The 21,822-nt window shown below is 35.7% G+C and overlaps 1 protein-coding gene across 2 annotated transcripts in view; it reads right to left on the minus strand.

Moving 5' to 3' along the window:
* Window positions 1-3,099: 3,099 nt before the first annotated feature.
* Window positions 3,100-21,822, minus strand: part of LOC149578522 (pantothenate kinase 2-like) — a 252,676-nt gene continuing 233,953 nt past the window's right edge. For both annotated transcript variants that reach the window (XM_089829604.1, XM_089829608.1), the window contains 2 exons: window positions 3,684-3,755; window positions 3,100-3,571 (listed from right to left, as the gene is read on the minus strand). In XM_089829604.1, coding sequence (XP_089685730.1) covers window positions 3,482-3,571; window positions 3,684-3,755 — 162 coding nt within the window. In that variant the 3' untranslated portion in view covers window positions 3,100-3,481. The remainder of the gene's footprint in view (window positions 3,572-3,683; window positions 3,756-21,822) is intronic.

Genomic DNA, 21,822 nt, shown 5'->3' on the forward strand with positions numbered 1-21,822 from the left:
TTATATGAACATTGTCCTGAAATTACCAAGCAATTTGACTGGGGACATCGCATGTTTTTTTGATGTGGGTTGCATTTTGGATTTCATTAACTTTTTCCCTATACAACCTCATCTTTTTCGAGGGTAATTTTGTGTAGTTTACCCTCTATCCTAGGGATGGTCTTGCTTTTCTTTGTCTTGCTCTTTCTAAAGAGTAGTCTTGAATATCTTTAGTCTTTGGGTTTCTGGTCCTCTTCTAACCTGATCTATATAGGGTTTCAAGGCCCCTTCAAAACCTGCATTCACTCAATCAAAAATTATTGTTATGTACTGTATGACTAGTAGTAAGGGCAGGGCTTTGTCTACATGGTACAACTAGCTACTAAAACTTGAGCAACGCATCAAATTCTTGATTTCTAAGGCAACACTATGATTAAGATCACACTAATAGCTCAAATCCTAAATGAAAACAATCAAACTCTTCCTCAGTATGGGTGATATGCTTCCTCAAGACAATGTACAACTAGTGAAGATGATCCACAAACCACATTGCTATTGCAATTATTCTAATATGCAACTTCAATAAAAAAATCAACCACTATTCTCCACAAATTACACGTCTCTCAAGAAATTCAATGCCCAAGTGCTCTAATAATTGATGTATTAAGAAGATAAAATCTACAAGTAGGTTGGGGGTTCTTGAAGCCTCAATCTACTCAAAACGGGATCTCAAAGCTCTCTTCACAATATGCAACCAAAATAATAAAATCTAGATTATGTAAATGAAGCTCCAAACTTCCCTTTAATCTTCCTTCATCTAGTTCAATCCCTAATAAGGGTTTCTCATCTTTATTTTACTAACTTTCTTAGAATAATAATCTCCTCCAATAAATCAGCCCTTAAGGCATTATTTATCATTTATACCATTGACCCCTTTATTAAAATTAACTTATTATCATTACTTTGAGTAAAATGGGACCAAAGACTTATTATAATATGAAGTGAAAATTATACTGACTTTATTATCAATTAATTTATATATTATCAATTAATTTATATCTCAATTTAGGAAATATTTAAATATTTCCAAATTTATTCAAAAAATACTAATTTGGACTCAATTAGAATTTGACTTAAGCTATTTGATCATTGATAATGCTTGAATCATGCATACCAACTAGCAATCCCCCTAAAAATTCAAGATCCACAAAACTATTTCCAATAAACTAAAACTGCTTGAAATAAATCATGCTCCACTTCAAGTTCCTTTGGGTGGTCAAACAATGAATTACCAAATCTTCCTAAAAATTAGGAGCTCCCTAAAATTTAGGAGATGGTATCAAATCATCCAAAATGGATCAATAGCCCCTGCAAAGCTCCTCCTATCCCTCTGGCTAATCTCCTTGTCCATATTGTTGACCTATGGAAACAAAAAGTTTTGGTCATCCTCCGCTCATATGCTTATCACCTAGGAAGGGGACATTACATTGAGAAAACTCATTTGAAAGAATAACAACAATATATTTGATTGCACAAGAAAAGCTCTATACAGAAGTAGCACATAGGCTTTTCTTTTTTCTTTTTTCTTTTTTTTTACGGGGGGGGGGCGCGATGGGGGGGCACTCTCATTCACAATCTTAGCAAACCCAATACTAGGTTTTTAAGAAGACTACCCAGTGTGAAATGCTCTAGCAAAAGCTCTTCCACCAACAACAACCTCTGAATCACCCAAAACTGGAACTAGAGTAACACCCAACACACACAATTGATTTAAGAGATTTGAGCGAGAGGAGATAGCAACAACCATTATCAAGGAAGCTTACCACTACACATATATGACATCCCACAAGCCTTCAAACTCAACACCCATGGATAGCAACACCATAGAGCTCAAACTTGCACCATAGGCGGGAGCAATCATTGGAGTACAACCCATAAGATCAAAAATTGTTGCCTCTAGTAAGTATTTCAAAAGCAATATTATAATTGAAGACCACTCAAAATAATTAACTTAATAAAAACATGACTTTGCCATAAAACATTAACCATATATTCAAATAGATAAGAAGTACATTAGTTTTATTCACAACTGTAAAGAAACAACAAAATTTCCATAACTTGAATTCAATGCATTTAAATTTTAAATTACATACTTGCAAATTTTTTTTATCGTGGTAGAAATATTTTATATAAATAACAAGAAGGAACAAAAAATAAAATAATCAGCTTGCAAACATAAAATTTCACAAATTTACTATAACAATATTATAGTTCGCTAAAAATGTTTGTGTTATCCTTCGCCTTGGGCATTTAAAGCTTATAAAGCCAAAAAAAATGCATTTTTTGAATGCTTTCCTCACATGCTGTCCATGTAAGCATTTTTTTAATTGTGTATAGTGCGTTCTACATTCTCACTCATTGAGTACTCGCATGAATTTGAGTGCAAAACTTACCAAAAATAAACTACACAACAAAATTTTCAAGACAAAATAAGTGATTAACATTAGTTACTCAATGAGTTGTGAAACTATGTCTGCAACTATTCCATACCTTGGCATCATTAAACAAACTAATAATCTATTGTAGTTTTTAGCTCTATTCTTATACAAGAATTGTGAATAGGTTATCATTAATAGGATGGGGAGTGATAAGAAAGGTCTCATACACATAATTTTGACTTCTGGTATCCTATGAGATTACCTCTACCCTTTTACAAATAAATATTAGTCTAGAAGTTATGGAAATGATTCCAAATAAAGATCATAGATCTGACTAATCAATGAAAGGTGAGTATACTCAATTAAAAACATTCATTTATATCATATTAAATGACACTCAAGTAGTTTAAGAAAAAATAAGTGTTAAAACTTATCATTCAATTTAAAATTAGGGGTTCGGACTACACATCTCAAAAGTAAGACCCTGCTCCAGCACAAGAAAATTTCAAGCTTGGAATGTGTTTCATTTCAACATATGGCAACATGCAACCAAAACTTAAAAGGATGTATTCAATAATCAAATGTACATTCACAACCATGTAAAATGTCAACATACTTCATTAGAATCTATTGTATCAACTTCATGTAGGATACTAATAGCAAGAATGTCAACAAAGCATCATAAAAGGAAATCATCCAGCTAAAATTATACCACCTAATCACAATAATGAAATTACAATGTAGCAATGATAATAATGCCACTAAATATGGTATGCATGGAAAGCATGATGCTATCTTCTCTAACAAACCCCCTTCCTTATTTATGCAATCTTCTCAGTGGAAGGATACATTTCTATGCAAATAAGAATCTTCCAATATCTGAATTTCAGAAGATACTATTGGATAAATGAATAAAAATGAATCCAAAAAGTTAGCTTGTTTATATTCTAAGATCATGGAGGGATTTTGAGTTGGATTGGTTAAAATGTTTTTTTACCAGACTACATGTTTTCATTGTTGAAGAGAAGAGTTGTAATAAGTTATGAGATCAAACCACAACATGATCATGTTGCTGGTTCATAGCGACAAATGCAATCATATATATTTCCATTTAGAATTTTTTCGGCCAGTCTCTGGTTCTTCACCATTGCAAGCTGTTATAAACACATGTTAGTCAAGTCTTAGTCCGCTATTATATAATCTAAATATGATTTTTGATAATTAAGAAGTTACAACAAAATGATATTAAAAGAAAGAATGACTTACCTTCAAAGCTTCACATTTAAATTTAGCATTATAGTTCGTATGCAAAGAACGACCCATTCCTTCCAAAATGATCTGCAAGATTGAATATGAATCATAGCAATAGGAATTAGTAATTTGGTACTAGAATGTACATTTTACTTATGAATTCTGAAGATTTTTTTTTTTAAATTATTTTCAAGGAAGACCACATGAAATAATAAATGTTGCTTTCTTTCCTGAAAAAAGCATTTTCCAATCTAAAAGTTCCCTAGAATTAATCACTATTTTCATCTTTTCTCATAAATTTATTGGAGCTTCTTATTTGATTTTAGAATATTGGAATCCTATAGATTTTGTAGTTGTCAAACACTAAATAGTTTCAAGGCATATTTTCTTACTAGTCAAAACCTTTGTAAATGACTTGGTAGGAAAAAAGAGACATACCTAGCTATGAATCTATGATTTGTTGCAAAACCACAAATGGGTTTGATTTGCTTGTGGATTCATTTAGGGTATTGTTTTTGTGAATAGATTCATTTAAAAACACTCATGAGCATGCCTAGGCAACACTGGGACATGTGGTTCATTGATAATCATTATCATATATAGCCCTAAACTTGTGCTTGGCACAAAAGACAAAAAGTGGCACAAAACTAGCTCTAGGAATTCAAATTGTTTGCAAATGCCTATGTCCTCTGCTATATATCCAAAACAATGAAGCTATAGGGTATTAAAATAATATCTCTTGCAATTATTTCTATTTTTAATGGTCACTTCTAGATATTGTAAATTTCTTGTATAATTGATTATTTCTATTATTCCTATGTTAATTTTTAGAAACATCTATTTTGTAAACTCTATAAGAACAATTTGTTCTTAGTAAATAATTATTCAATTATTTCACCAAACTAATATGGTATCAAAGATGTAAGCACAAAAAAAAAATCAATTTTTTTTATAATCGTAAAATTCTATTTTAGTGAAAAAAAATTGTAAAATTATTTTTCCCTTAAAACCTGTCTCAAGGTTTTTGTTGTTCTCTCTATGTTTGTGTGTGATTGTCAAAGAGCCATTTGTGTGACCTTCTGTCTTCAAGCAACCATTTCTTCCATTAGAAAGATGTTTTTTCCTTTAGGCGACAATTTTTGTGGTCATTTTTTGTATTTTTCAATACCACTATTGATCGTGTCTAGATTTGGGGCATTGTTTTTGTCTATCACACAATTCTTCTACAACTTGCATGCCATTTTGTTCCTCCACGACCTATTTCTTGGTGGTTTTTCTATGAACTCTACTTCGCGTGCTAGCTTCATTGTAGGGATTTTTTTGTTGCACAACCATTCTTGTGTAGAAATAAACCCAAAAACTCATTTTTCCCTTTAGTGTCTTCTTTCATTCTTTGCAATTCATCCAATCTATAACGATTTTCTGAGCTGAGCCGTGATCTTCCTTGACCTGCGCCGAGTCGTGATCCTGCTCCTGCGATCATTGCTTGTGGATGGAAGCCTCTCTGTCGTGATCCTGCGCCGAACTTCTGAGCCGAGCCGTGATCTTCCTTGACCTACGCCGAGTCATATCCTGCTCCTGTGCCAAATTTCTGAGCTGTTGGTGGGTGGGATTCCATCTATGCCTTGGCCGCCTCTTGCTCCCGTGGATTTTCTCTTCTGCCACTTGCTCCTGCTGACTTTCATGGGGTTTTTGCTCTTGCGATCTGCAACATTGCAAAGTCTCTAATCTGCGTTTGCGATTGGAGATCCTCCTTTTGGGTGATTGCTAGGGCATCGAGTTGCTATTCCTTTCCAACAGTAAACCCACAACACAGTAGACGCAAACCCTCGAAGGTATCTTGGTGCTTCACATGCATTCCAGATCGATCTGCAACCCATGAGGGATTTTTCTCTGCTATTGGATCTTATCGTGATTGCATGGGAAGTGTTTGACGGAATGTCGAACCTTTATCTGTATTGATTTTGGGTAGATTTAAACATAGAATGGCAGACCTTGGTTTGTCCACTTTGAACTCCCAACCCGACCCAATCATAGTCCAATAGCTACTTGACCACATGAAGAAAATAGAGAGTGACAATGCAGCCCTAAAGGACATTGTTGTTGACGCATCTGCACTCTCTCTTAAGCTTTGTGACAGAGTGGTCAAGTTAGAAGCCGACAACATCATATTGAGAGATCAGATTGGGCATCTAACGGTAGAACTCACAAATCTCAAACAGTCAACTGAATCGAATATCAAACATTTCGCAGATACCTTCATCTCTGAAACAACAATGCTGAAATCCAATATTGAGGCAATTATAGAACAACTTGTTGGACTAGATAAAATCAAGGATCAGCATATCGAAATGGTTGCGGACACAGAAAAAAAGGTGAAATCATGGGCTTCACTTTGCATCAATACTGATACTACTACTCCGAGATTGAGCATAGACAAGATTGTTCAAGGTAAGATTGATGACAAGAGAGTGCAGCGAGCACGTGAGCTCAACTTGCGCGTTCGGGGTCTTTCACCCACTTCTGACCCTACTGCTGCTGAGCATGCCTTTCTCTCTGAGCAACTTGGCGTCTCGAACATCACCTTGGATAGATGTTGGTTTGGTACGGGGGACATCCTTTTTATTAGATTCTTCTCTTTTCTAGATAGGCTTGGTGCCCTTAGAGCGAAGAGAAAGTTGTTCTCTCTCCCCTCTAAAATTTATCTGGATGAAGATCTTACTAAGGCACAAGTTACAGAACTTAAACAAGCTCGGGGTATTCTGGTAGAGGTTAGACATGCTGGAAAATGGGTTGTTATTCGAAATATTAAGGTAGTGGTCCGTGATTCTCCTCCTGCTTGTTGAGTAGAGAGGACAACCTCCAAATCGGCGTGACGGTTCCGATAGCAGTCTGACAAGAAGAGATCTTCTTCTATTCTTGTCAACTGTCACAATAGTAATGGCTCTTTATGGTCATTACCTAATCTTTTTCAGGATGTGGTGGGGTCTTCAGATATTTTGGTCGTTACTAAAACTCACGAGAGCCCTATGCGTCCTCTTCCAGGTTATCATGGTTATTAATGGTTTTCAGTGTGTAGGGATGAGGTTCAGATGTCTGGTGGGGTCCGTGGGTCTAGGGGTGTTGCTTGTTTGGTTCGAGATGATATTTTCAAGGTTACGTCGGTTGTTCACTCTGATGCCTTTGCCAGATTTATTTGGGTCCGAATTGGTCGGCGAAAATATAAACAGAGAGATTTTTATTGTTGTTTGTTATTTTCCTCCGACCTCTTCTCCCTATGCTATTCATGACCCAGAGGATGGCGATCCATATTTTGACCCTCAGGAGAGTATTTCGCAGTTTGAGGCTTTAGGAAATATTGTTATTCTTCGTGATTTCAATGCTCGTACCAAGGATCGTCAGATCCCTTTACATGATCGTGGCTCTGATTCGAACTACATTTGTGAGTTAGATCCAACTACTATGGGCCTACAACGCACTTCGAAGGATGTTCTTGGGTCGTTCTCTGTTTATGGTCGCTACCTCCTCCAGCTTTGTGAGTCTCAATGCTCGTACCAAGGATCGTCAGATCCCTTTACATGATCGTGGCTCTGATTCGAACTACATTTGTGAGTTAGATCCGACTACTATGGGCCTACAGCACACTTCGAAGGATGTTCTTGGGTCGTTCTCTGTTTATGGTCGCTACCTCCTCCAGCTTCGTGAGTCTTCTGGGTTGTTGATCCTGAATGGTTTATCCTTCCTTCCTGGATCGGACCTCTTTACTTGCTGGCCGCACTGTGGTGGTGCGAGTGTTGTTGACTGTCATTTCATCTCCTTTCATTTCTTCCATTCGTAGTTTCACCATTTCGCATCTTTCGCTAATCGATCATGCTCTTTTTAGCATTTCTAATTGCATTTCACCCCATCCTTCCCCACCCTTGCTATGCCTGACTAGTATCGTCTCCCTTCCTACTCGCTTCCATTACCCTGAGAGTGATGGTGGGCTCTTTACTTATCACCTTAGGTGTCTTTTGTCACCCACTAGTTTTGATGACTCGTTAGTTGCCTCAGACATGTTTGATTCGCTTGCCTCTGCCATATGGGATTCTGCTCTCCTTTCTATTCCCCACCGTTCCCCTCTCTCTCTCACAGCTAACCGTCGGAACACCTGTCCTATGAATAAATGGTTTGATGCTGACTGCAAAGCTTTCCATCACTCTATTCGTTTCGCCTTTAAGGCTCAGTCTCCTGTCTTTACCCATCTGCGCGTTTCTTATCTGTGTTTTCTTCATCATAAGAAACATTCCTTTGCCTCTTTTCAGTGCAGAACCCTTTGCTCCACGTTTATCCAGAATCCCCAGACCTTCTGGCGTACCCTTTTCCCTCGTTGCTCCCCCCCATCCTCCACTCTCAACTATCATTCTTTGACCTCCCATATCACGACGCTTTATGACATTCCTGGGCAGCCTCCTCTCTACTCGACTCCACCTACCCACTGCCATTTGTTCACCTATTCTAGCATTATGGAGGCCATTAGATCTTTGAGATGCAACAAAGCAGCTGATAAAGAGGGTTTTTAGGTAGAACTTTTCAAACTTGGTGCTTCAGTTCTTTGATCTTACCTTCCTACACTCTTTAATAGAGTGGTTTGCACTGAGTTTCCTGATTCCTGGTCTAGACATGGTGTTTACCCTATTCACAAGTCTGGGCCTGTTTCTGATCCAGGAAATTACAGAACTATTATGATTGGTCATACTTTTCACAAACTTTATGCCACTGCTCTGAACACCATGTTATCCAGTGAGCTTGATAGACAAGGATGTAGGGCGAGAGGTCAGGCTAACTTTCGGGCAAACTACCAGACTATGGATCATGTTTTTACACTGCGGGCTATCATTGAGGAGGCTAGACACCACTCTCAGAAGGTCTATTATTGTTTTGTGGACTTCTGTAAGGCTTTTGATTTTGTTCCTAGGTTGGCTTTATTTCAGCAGCTTCAGGAGATTGGGATTTCAGATATGTTACAGACTGCTATTTTGAGACTTTATGAGAAGGTTACTGGAAGACTTAGAACTCTGGAGGGCTTTTTTGATCCGATTCAGAGCACCATTGGCATGAAGCAGGGTTGTCCTCTTTCCCCTACTCTGTTTGGCTTGTATATTGATGAGTTGGAGGATTTCCTTATGAAATCCTCTCAACCAGGAGATGGGTGTTATTTACATCAGGTTTTGATCTCTATTCTCATCTTTGCTGATGATGTCGTTCTCTTGGCCTCTTCTCTTGATAGCTTACAGAGACTCCTTGATAGTCTTGCTTCTTTCTGTAGTCAGCGACAGCTTGTGGTCAATTTATCTAAGACACGAGTTATGGTATTTAACTATTTAAAGACCTCTCATCTCCATTTCTTCTTCCAGGAGGAGGTTGAGATTACTCCCTCTTACATGTATCTTGGTGTGAAGTTCTCAGGACCACGTTTCAGTTTGAGACCTGCTATTCAGTCCAGAGTCAATAAGGGTATGGGCTCCCTGGCTTTGCTGGAGAGACAATGCTTCAGGCATCATTTTCAAGATATTTCGTCCAAGTTGTCCCTTTTTGACTCCTTGGTTCGTCCGACAGTCCTCTATGGTTCTGTGGTTTGGGGACCTTCTCTTATTGCTTCTGATTGGGCTTCTATTGAGCAGGTCCAGACACTGTTGTTGCGTCATATCATTAGGTGTCACAGATTCACCCCTCACAACATTGTTTTAGCGGAGTTTGGTGCTCATCCTCTCAAACTTGCCATTATTTTTTACTTGATTTGGTTTCTTCATCGACTTCGTGGTTTTATGGAGAGGTGTTGATCGACATAGATACTCTTTTTTGGCATATTGTTCTTCGGTGGAGATTATGAGATTTGACACTTCTGCTAGATCAAGATACTGGTACGCTAAGGCCACCTCTCTGTTGGGTTTGATCGGGATTGAAATTGATCGTCTTCCTCCCTATCAATTTTCGCTGGATGCCCCGACTCATCTTCTTCCCTCTTGTCAGGAGTTGAATGAGCATGTCAGACAGGATATCTATAGGCAATACATTACCACTAATTGGTGTCATCCCTTGGGTGGTTTGTGACCTAAGATGGCCTTCTATGTTGAGCATTTTCTTGTTATTTAGGATGGTATTGTTGTTCGCCCTGCCTATCTTTACCAGCATTGGAATCATGCATTACGGTTCTCTTTGGTCTCTTTTAGGGTTGGTTCTCATCGTCTTAGGTCTCAAACTAATCACCATATGGATCAGGTTGATCAATTAAGCCAGTTATGCACTCTGATGGAGGTTGAGACCGAGACTCACTTCATATTTCGTTGTCCTCATTACTACGAGATTAGAGGGAGATTCTATTGCCTCTTCAGAGACTGTTCTTCTCTCTCGATGTTCTTTAGTTATATTGATCAACAGTGTTTAGCACTTTATCTTCAGGAGGCCACCCATCTTCAAGAGAATACCCTGCAGTCCTTTCATCAGAGATGAACTTCTGATCAGCTCATTACCACCTTTTTCTCTCCCTTGTCTCCTCCGCGGGGTTTGAAAAGGCATTTCACTACTTCACATTCCAGATCTGTCAAACATTGTACCAATCTCTACAACCAACATCAGTCCTATAAGGGTTCTTCACGACATCTGAAGACTATGGATTGTCCATGGATATACCTCTCTATTACGGATTTCTTTGTGACAATGAAGGACCCTTAGTCCTTACCTTGTCTTTCTTTCTTCTTGTTGCTTTGTTCCTTTTCAGTCACCGTTTGGTGCCTTTGCTTGGCTGGCTCTTCTGTTTGTATGCTCAGTCCCATAAACTGTTTTGGTTTTTCGTGGACATTAATAATTTTATCTTATCTTATCTTATCTATAGGTGCATTTTTTATTTGCAGCCCTGCCTTTGCTAACTCATGAGTTTTCTACAATTATTGATTGGCTTCATCTTTACTGTTTTCCACCATTTTGACAACTTTTAGCCAGCTGACTAGGGTATTTTAAAAAAAACCTTAGAAATTTTTGTTAGGCTTTAAATCAGATTGCCACAACATATGAGACAATCTCTCCTATGTCAAAGGGAAGGCTCTCCCTTCTCACCATTCCTTGGATCAACTCAAGGAAAGCAAGAAGTTAAGAGATTTGTAAGGGCGTTACCAATATTTTCCCCTCTTAGCTTTCAGGAAAGAATCCACTTACCCGCAGATCGAGTAATGGCAAGATGAAATCTATAACTACACTTCTATCTAATAGCTAGAAACAATGATACTGATAAACACACACTGACTAAAAAACTGATTGAAGGTGTATCGGTTTGGCTCTAAGTCATGTTTAATCTATTATATAAGAATGACCTCTACCATTGGGGCACAAAGACTTCCAAAAGTAGGGAATTCTAACTATTTTTGTGAATTGAGAAGGTAACATAAGTTATAGTCAGAGCTTCTGTTCTGATTGTTTCTTAACTCACTATGATCTAATGCTTAAACACACAATAATAACATGAATCAAAGACAATAGGCACAAACTACAGTCAAAGCTTGTAATTTGCGCTATGACAATTGCCTCTAGTCAAAGCTTTGAATCCAATTACTTCCTTTATTAACTTTTATCCCAAATTAGTACTACACAATCAAAGTTATGCTTGCATAAGTTTGGTAGAGCTTTCTTGCATACAACAAAAGATGATTTTTACAATGAGGGGGGCACTTCTTATATAGGAAAAGAAGTAAGAGAAAGGAGGAAAATGTGGGAGCAACTCAACCACTTTGACTCAATCTAACTAGGAAAGAAGAATTATTGGATTACATGTCTGAAGGACAGGTAATCGGGTTACACACAATTGCATTACATGTGTTTGAGTTACATGCGATTGGATTACATGCAATCCATCTTTTGCATCTACAAAGCTTGAAAACACTTGAAGAAAATGTTGAAACTATTGATTCTAAATGAATCAATCCTGTAGACTATCAACAAAAGCCTTGTACTTTGTGATGATTACGAGATTAGGGATTCTTGTATTCTACACCATTGCATTCTCTTTGATGAGTTTCTAGTTGTGATTTGAAAACTCGATGCAATCAAGATTTTTCTCATTCGAGTTGTCATTAATTCTCCTTTGTAGATTGACACATTTTGGAGTCTCTGACACTTCAAAAACCTTCTCGATGTTGTTCGGATGTAAACTTGGAACAACTTTCCATCAACACCTTTAACTCTCTCTCTTTTTTGAAACAAAGTGCTTGGTGCATTCCCACACAAACTCGGGTTCTAGGCCAGCGAATGGGAAAGTGGAGACCAAATGAATTATTGCTTCTTTTGATTTGAAGCACATCTTCTCGACATGTTGTTTCTATTCTTTGAAGAAGTTTTGACATATCTTGAGAAGTGTGTCACAACATGAAGATGAAATCATCTTCCAATGAGATTGGATCCATGAAAACTTTGAGATTTGAGTTACAATGACATATTCACGAGGGACAAGTGTTCTAAGTATGGATTAGATACTTATTGAACACATATTATGGTTGGAAATGAACCGAAAAACATATGTATTTGGGCAAAAAGGGCCAAAAATGTCCACTTACTTGGAGGTTAATGAGCCAAAAATAGAGGAGAAAGAAGCTCCAACTTTGAAAAATTCTAAAAACAACTTTGATCTCTTCAACCTTGTAATGATGAATTCAAAATGACCAATGAATAGCCATTTTTCATGGATATTCCAAAAAATGTGGTCAACTATCACCAACGCATGGGGCGTTTTTGGAAAAATGTTCATGAAAAAACCATTTTTAGCAAAAATGTGGTCTCTTGGAGCTTTGACATGAATTGCTTTTACCTTTGGAATGCAAAGACGTGTTTCTTAATAGCAAAGATATGGATCAAAATGCCAAAATGCCTCCTCTTTAGCAAAAAACACGATAAAAAAAATTACCAAAAAGTGGACGTTTTTGCCAAAAACATGGTTTCAAAATGCCATAAATGCAATTTTTTTTTGCAAGGAATCCAACGATTTCGCAAGGAGAATGCATGGAAATGAAAAATACATCTCTTGGGGAAGAGATTTCAAGATATCTCATGGTCAAATCTAGGCAAAATCACCAAAAACATGTTCTTCAAGGGCACAAGCATGGACGGTTTTTGCTCTTGGATGCAAAATCTGGACTTAAAATGCAAATGCATGGGTTCAGAGTCTAAACAAACTAATGGAGAGGCAATACATGTTTCAAAAATATGTCTTTTGGTTTTGTCATGCAAAACACACTCTCTAGAGGTGTTTGCATGTTTTAGAAACATGCATTTGGTTTTAAATGCACTCTTGGAGTGTTATTAACTTATTACATATTTTAAAACATGTAATATAACTTCCCCATGTAAAACACATTCTCTTAGTGTCATTGCATATTTTAAAGATATGCAATATATACTCAAGATGCTAAATGCACTCTTGGAGGGGCATTACATATTTTTAAAAACTTGCAAATACATATCTTTTAGTGCAAAATCCACTCTCTAGAGGCCTTTGCAGATTTTTAAAAACTTGAATATGCATAAGCTCACTCTAAGAGGTCCATTGCATATTTTAAGTTAAAAGCATTTGCATGCCTTTAGTTCAAAATGCATTCTCTAAGAGCCTTTGCATATTTTACATGCAAATGGGTTAAAAGACATGTTTGCACAACTTGAATGACCAATTAAACACATGTTTAATATTTTTTTGAAGAAATATTACTTAATCGGGTCATAAATAATATTTACACTATATAATTAATATATAATGTGCAAATATCATTCAAAAGGTAATGTATATTAAGATGTTTTGAATTAAAACTCAAAAATTAAATCAAACTATATAGTTAATATAGTCACTTAAGTGAAAATTTTAAAAAGCAACTCAATATGAAAATATAACATAAAGTGCACTATAGTCACTTAAGTGATAGGTTTAAGTCATATAGTAACTTAAAAACAAAAATATAATGTGAATTTATGTTATATTTTACAAAATGTGAATGTCAACTTTAAAATATATCATGATATTTTAAATCGTGCAGTTGTACTTGGAGAGTCCACCTTTTGGGCACTAAAATAATCACATCTTTTGATTGCCAACTTCAATTAAGCCCTAGGATAGATTGAATCAAAGGGAAAACTGAAAGCAATGATTTGAGGAGCAAAGCCAAAAGACCAAGAGCTAACAAACACATATTCAAATGAAGAAAAGGACACTAAAAGCTTAAAAACTCAAGCATAGGCTCAACAAATAGAAAACATAAAAAGACTTGACGAAAGCGTTCAATAAAAGAATCCATTATAACAGTTGGAGTTAATTGGTTGATCAATGTTATCCAATTAGATAATGAACTAACTCAGAAAAATGTGAAACTAAGTTGAAAAAGTTTCGTAAAGTCACCCACATTTTGTGGTGACAAAATGTAGGACAACAAATTTAAGCGATAAAGTAACTTATGAACATAACATAAAGTGGATTTATGTTATATTTTTCAAAAAGTGAATGTCAACTTTAAAATATAACATGATATTTTGAATATGCAATTGCATCTGGACAGCCCACCTTTTGGGCACTTAAATGATCATATCTTTTGACTTCCAAGTCTGATTAAGCCTTAAGATATACTGAATTGAACGGAAAACATGAAGCAAGCGATTGAACTAAACCCAAAGACTAAAAGCACGCACACACACACACTCTCTCTCTCTCTCTCTCTAAAATGGGAAAAAGGACGTTGAAGTCTTAAAAAATAAGCATAGGCTCAATAAAATGAAAAACAAAAAGGACTTCACGAAAGCCTTCAATAAAATGATTCATTTTACCAATTGGTGTCAATTGATTGGTAAATGTTAGCCAATTAAATAATGCACTATATTAAGGAACTACGAAACTCAGTTGAAAAAGCTTTGTATCATTACCCATATTTTGTGGTAACAAAATGCAAGACAACAAGATGTACTATGGGCAGAGTACTCTCCAAGTTGCAAAAAATGGCAAATTTTTTTGGCCTGGAGATTTCGGAAAAACTTGTCGAATTTTTGGCAAAAACTCATTGAGCACTTGTTGAGTTTTTGCCAAAAATATAGAAGCCCAAATTAATTTCATTTCTCATTTCTTCACTTGTATTTTGCTGAGGGGGGAAATAGTCTTCCACAAACTGATTTGTATCAATTTGAAGCAAATTTGAGGCAGATTTGAAGCAGAGTTTTTGAAGAGGAGTGACATCAATGATTTGGACAAGCAGGTTATGGAGGAGGGTCATTTTGGTTTCACACTGGTTAACATTGAATTGAATGAGTAGTCTCATTGCTAGTGCCTGAAGAAGCTACAGGTGAAGCTACATCTAGGATGGAGGGCGAGCCACAGACTGAGTTAGCCATATCGGTTGAGGAGACACAATCATGCCTAGTGCATACTTCGAGGACTAGACCCTCTAGTTCTAGCTCTCCCTTAGTTTTTACTAGAGCTAAGAAGACAAAGATGTAATTGGAATGATGTTTTTACTTTTAGGTTTACATAAATTATTTACTCGTTTGCTTCCCACCATCAGCATTCCTCATGAGAATGCGATTTTGTACCCACTTTGTGTTTAAATATATCTAGACTAAGCTTGTTTCATTTGTGTTCTCATTAATTGACTCATTGGATGCATCTTCTCATTTAATTGTGCATTTAAAAAATGCATTTCTAATTAAATTTAAGCATTTTTTAAAGTTTCCAAGCATTTTGCCAAGTGTTTGTTGAAAACTACCCTCCTTGAAAGTATTGCTTAGGCCTTCGCAAGTTTTTGGCTTTGGCAAGTTTAATAACTATGGTTTTTTGTGCATTGATGAGTACCCCTACTTCCACTAAAAATTTCTACATTCACACTACTCTATTTTGTGTTTCATCTCACAAATATCTATCAAACAGTTTGTATACAAACTGATTTCTCTGAATTTAGTTGAACCTGGTGTGTTTTCTGTGTCTATTCTTTCTCAAAAAAATTGTCAAACAATTTGGAAGCACCCCTATACGTTTAAGTTTTGACTTGTTTTGTTTTATATGTATGGACTGTTTGGTTCAATAGTTATATTGCAACGTGAACAAAGTTGCATAACATTCATGAGGTAATACCAACAATTGCTACATTCCTTCAGTTTTCAAATGCATACAGTGCCCCTGTGCCAAAATCTTTCGTTCATCTAACTAGCTATGAGAAATTATGTCAAATAGTTTGCATTAACGTTATTTCTTTACCAATTGTATATTAACTATTTGACAAACTATTGGCTTGCCTTTAGGAAATCTTTAGTTCATGATTTTGGCATGGCTGCAACTTCTATGTCCTTCAACAAATTATGTGGATGGAACTCAATGCACAAACATTACAAATAGTTCCTATAACTTTCATCTTGGAATGATAGTTGATTATTCTAACTTCCTTAGACCTAATTGCCTTTATCTAACTCAGCCTTGTGGTTTTGATTTAGTCATACAAGACAAGTGCATATGTTTTCCTCCTTAGATCTGTTGCACACCTTCCTATATATCGATTCCTTAAATCTAGAAAGCATGTGGCCTTTCAACTTGTATTTGTCAACTACTGTGATTCAATGATAAGATCAACTCCCAACAAGACCATGAGTTTTATAGAAGATGTTGGGTGATAGCTAAACAAGCTCAATCCAACAATGAATGTTTGGCTTGTTATCTTCAACAATTCAATATTAGAGTTTCTTTTAGCATTTGTAACATTTCATGTCATGAACGTCAATATAATTAACCCCTACAAAATAACCTACAAGCAGTGTTCATGCTATTGAATACGAGGACGTGCCTGTTAGGTTGTTTGTGGAAACTCTACAAGGTGTGGCTGCTGATTGGTTTTACCATTTACCATCATGTACTATCACAAACTGGGCTACCCTCATAGCTAAGTTTGAAGAAAGATTCAAGCCTCCTGAGGATGCCCATGCATTATTGGTTCAACTTGCTCAGTTGAAGAAGTTATCTCACATGCCTATGCGTGAATTTGTTGCTCATTTCAACAAACTGACACGAAGAATTTCAGTTGTTGCTCAACCTACAACTGCCAATTTGAAGTGTTTCTTTATCAATGCTCAAATTTCTGAAGTCAGTTTTCTATTAAGGAGAGAAACCTCAACTACTCTTGCAGCTATACAAACATTGGCAATTGAAATTGAAGATAATCTTATTCTTGCTGGGAAAATGAGAATTGAAGCAAGTGAATTTGAAGAAAGTCACCATTCTTATAATTCACCTTCTTCTAGCACAAGGGTAGATCTTGTGGTGCAGAGATTAGCAAATGAGATACTTGCCCTCAAAAAACAAATAGCTCAAGGCATGTTCTTTGTTCCTCATGAAGATGTACCAAGGAGACCTCTTCCAACTATTCCTCATAGTTCTCTTGTTGGGAATCAACAAAAGTTAGCTTCATCATCTAAGAAGCTTGCAATTGAAGCTCCATTAGCAAAGACAACAGTGAAGCATCCGGAATCTGAAGCTAGTGATCTTGCTATTCTCTTCCAGGAAAAGGAAGAAGACATAGCTAGCGACTCTCATATCTGGTGTATGCAATCTCAGAATGCCCGTGATGAAAAGATGAAGGAAAAAATTTCTTTCAAGATTCAAGATGGCTATGTCATTAAAGTTGACATGCAAGCAAGTTCGAATCAAGCTGAAAATGATATGTTTGTGTCTCAAGGTCATGAACTTGGAAACACCTTGCACAAATGTTCTACCCTGGAGCTTGAAAAAGAATTTCTCATAAACAGTAAAGACTTTCCCAAGTCAAAAGTTTGTGAGCAGCATGTTGAGGCAGGCAGTATAGGCATGTCATCACTGAAATCACATGAGCAAGGTTTTCTTGATCATCCAAGGTGTTGGTGATTAATGAAGCAGTCAAGAAAGTTGCAGTTGGCAAGAAAAATTCAAAATTTGTTCGATCAAGAGGATGTCCAATCCAACATCTTGCTTGGTTGGAAGCTAATGGAAAGTTAGAGATTCCACATGTACATGAACATGAAAATACTATCAAAGAAGATGTTAAAGAAAAAATTTCAGTTATGGAGGAGCAGTTTCAATTCATGGACCTTTCTTGGAGTAGTAGTACACATGATTCATCTCAAAAGGGTGAATTCTTCCATCTCTTTCAGGAGGTGTTACATCAGGGTTTGACATCATTGCTCATGTTGTTCGTGTTCCATCTCTATGAAGTTGCATGTGAACATGCAAGGTACTGCAAGCTACTGAAAAAAGGTAGCTATTTTGTTGAACCCGTAAATGGTTTCATCTAAAATTTATATTTTTGGCTAGTTTTAATTAGGTAGGTTTTCCTTTGTTTTCAATAAGTGCACTTGCACATTTTTGTTTTATTAGATTTATTGTGCTTTAGTCGCTTTAGATTTCTTTTTATTTTTGGTCGCTTGACTCTATAGCCCAATGGAGTGGATAAAGGCACTTAGAGAACTGGATTCTATGTCACTCTTTATTTCCAAGAATAAACGAGTAACATTCCCCAGACAGAGCCAGCTATTGTCCTGCATTTCTCTGAGTTTATTTCATTATTTAATTGGTTAGTATTGATTAACCAATCGATACCAATTGATACAATGAATCTTTTTATTGAAGGTCTTCATCAAGTCGTTTTCGTTTTTCTTTCTGTCAAGCCTTTGCTTGATTTTTGAAGCCTTCACAGTCCATTCTTTGCTTTTGAGTTTGTGTTTGTTTGTTTTTAGTCCTTTGAATTTGCTCTTGTTATGTCTTTCATTTTCCCCTTTGATTCGGTCTAACTCAGAGGTCAATCGAAGTTGTCAGTCAAGAGATATGGTCATTTTAGTGCTTCAAAAGTGGACATTTTAGGTGCAATAGCATGAATTAAAAATATGATGTTATATTTTCATTTTGACATTCACTTTTTGAAAATATAACATTTTATTCACTTTTTGTTATGTTTTGAAGTTACTTTTCATTTAAATTTATAACTTAAAGTAACTATAGTGCACTTTATGTTATAATTTTAAGTTGAGTTATTTTTTAATTTTTCACTTAAAGTGACTATAGAACTATAAAGTTACTTTTTAAATTTTTTATTTTTAAATCAAATACTTATATAAATGTCACTTTAATATAATGTTTATGTATTATATTGATTAATATGATGCATAAATGTTATTTTTGACCCATATTGTTGACATTTTTATAAAAATAAGTGAAATGCATAACTTAAAAACCTAAAAGTGGACATTTTATGTGCATATGCATGTAAAAAATCATAAAAAGTGGAAACTTTTCATGCTAATGTATATGAAAACTCATTTTGAGAACCTTTTTCAAGTCATTACATCAAATGTTTGTAAAAGTGGACCTTTTTGAATGCAATGACATGAAAAGTTGAATGTTCATGCTTGTGCATGAAAAAGGTGACATATGTTTATAAAATATGTAAGTGACTCCAAAAAGTGAGATTTTGGAGATTTGCACATTTTAAAATATGTAATGGACTTCAAAAAGTGAGATTATATCTCAAGACATTTTAAAACATGCATTGGACTCAAAAAGGTCCTCTTTTGCCTTCCAACATGTTTTAAAATATGTAATGAACATAAAAATGTCATATTATGTGAAGAAAACATGTTCTTGCTCCAAAAACCTCCTATTTTGATCATAACTTTTGATTTTCTCCATGGATTTGAATGAAATCAGTTGCATTTATCATTTTTTGGAGAGGTGATTATTTTGCCCTCATCAAAAATCAAGTTATTGCACCCAAAAACGTGTTTCAAACTCTTAATCTAGGGCACGTTTTTTGCATAAAAATTCATAAATCTTCAAAGTTTGATCACATTTTTGTATGGAATCAAATCGTTTTGGCCTTATTTGCTGATTACATCACATATTGATCACCATTTTTGTGTTTAAACATCAAATTTTTTTGTTTGGAAGATCACGTTTTTGCTTAAAATGCCCGAAAAATTGGAGTTTTAATCCACTTTTTTGCATTTTGAAGCCACTTTTTTGCATTTTGATCCATGTATATCCATTTGGGAAAGTCATTTTTGCATTCACAAGTCAAAAATGACTTTAAAACATGCATTTTTTAGTCACGTTTTTGCAAAAACGGCCCAGATTTTTGAATAAAAAAGTCATATTTTTGTTCAAAAAACTCAAAAAATTGCATTTTCAGCCCATACATTTGATCAAAAGGGATTTTTTTGAATTTTAAATGCATGATATTGTTTTTGGAGACCATTTACTTGGCACTTTTATGTCAAATCCGACCATTGAATGTCCATTACATGCAAGTGCGAAAAAAGTCAAAAGGTTGCTTGAAAATCCGGATTTAAGGGAGAATTGGTCTTAAGAATATAAAATTTGTTATTTTAAGCTCTTTCTCCTTCATTTTTGGCACATATTCTTCATGAAAGTGGACCTCTTCTTTCTTGCATTTTAATTCATGCTTATCCTTGCTGATTTTATGCATGAAATCGTTGAAAGGATGCCATTTGTAAGAATCTTTGCCTTAAAATGTGCATTTTTCCTTTAAATATGAATTTCTCCTTCATTTTGATGTTTTTGGTTCTTCCCCAAGTTCCAAATTCGAATTTCATTTTTGGAGTGCATTGCATCTTGGCATATTTTGAGTTGTTTTCAAAGGTATTTTTTCTTTTGTTTTGGTTTTGTGTGCTTGTTGCCGGTTTTTCTCCATTTGGAAAAGTTGCAATTTTTTTCCAAAAACTTGTTTTTCCTTCATTATATGCGAAAGCGTTATCATTTTTCACATTCCATTTCCATGTCATTACACCTCACATCTCATCCGACAAATGTGATTACATGTTTTGCACCATCATTTGCCATTCACATATGTATGTAATCTCATTTTCCACTTCCGTTTTCACCCATCTCACCTTTCATTTCCATTTGCACGACATGATTACATGAAATGTCTTATGTGTAATTGCATCTAAAAGGTCCAATTTTGACTAAAAATCACTTTTTGAAAAGTCAAAAAGATGTCATTTTCTCCTTTCCATATGCATTCACACCTCCATGAGAAAATACATGTTTCCGTATCTTTCCATGCTTTTCATCTTAGCCTTCATCCACATATGCATGTAAAACGTATCTTTCACTCACACTTGCATCTCATTTCACCCTCCATTTTCCGTTACATGTTGCATTTACATGTAATCCATTTTCCGTGCAATGACATCTTGAAAGCCTAAGTCACTTTTTGAAAATCGGCAATCTCCATTTACACGCATTCCCATGTGCCAAGCACTTTACTTCAAAAAAAAAAAAAAAAAAAAGAGTTAAAAGTGCTGATGGAAAGTTGTTCCGAGTGTACATCCAAACATGGTCAAGAAGGTTTCCAAAGTGTCAAAGACTCCAGTTTGTGCTCATCTACAAAGGAGAATTCACGATAATTTGAGCGAGAAAAGATGGATCACATCAAGTTTCCACATGATAATGTACAATTCATCAAAGACAGCTAGAGGTTATCAAAAGACGCAACACTATGATTATCAACGTGAATGCAGCAGTACAAGGTATAGGAACTCCCAATCCTATTATCATCTGGGATTGCATCGTCAAGTACAAGGCCTTTCAGAATTGTTCTTTTCTCTTCCGTCTTCTTTCTTCTTCTTTCATGTTTGTAGTTGGCAAAGATGCATTACATGAAAAAGTGTAATTACATGCAGTGCGAGTTACATGTGTATGTAAACGATGCAATGCGAGTTGCATGTAACCCTTTAGTTTCTGTAGTTAGACTTGGTGAAAGTTGGTTGAGTTGCTCCCACTTTTTCCTCCCCCTTTTTCTCAACTTCTTTGCCTATATAAAGGAGTGCCCCTTCATTGTAAAAATTATCTTTTGTTGTATGCAAGAAAGCTCTGTCACATTTGTGCAAGCATAACTTTGATTGTGTAGTACAAATTTGAGAGAAAAGTGAATAAAAGAAGTAATTGGATTCGAAGCTTTGACTAGAAGCAATTGTGATAGAACAAATTAGAAGCTTTGACTATAATTTGTGCCTATTGTCTTGATTCATGTTATTATTGTGTGTTCAATAAAAGAGCATAGAGAGTTAAGAAACAATTGAAGCCCGAGCTTTGACCAAGAACAATTGTAAAAATCCATAG

The sequence above is a fragment of the Cupressus sempervirens genome, chromosome 1 (assembly GCF_028749045.1).
Source record: "Cupressus sempervirens isolate cs-2001-9-10 chromosome 1, ASM2874904v1, whole genome shotgun sequence".
Lineage (NCBI taxonomy): Eukaryota > Viridiplantae > Streptophyta > Pinopsida > Cupressales > Cupressaceae > Cupressus > Cupressus sempervirens.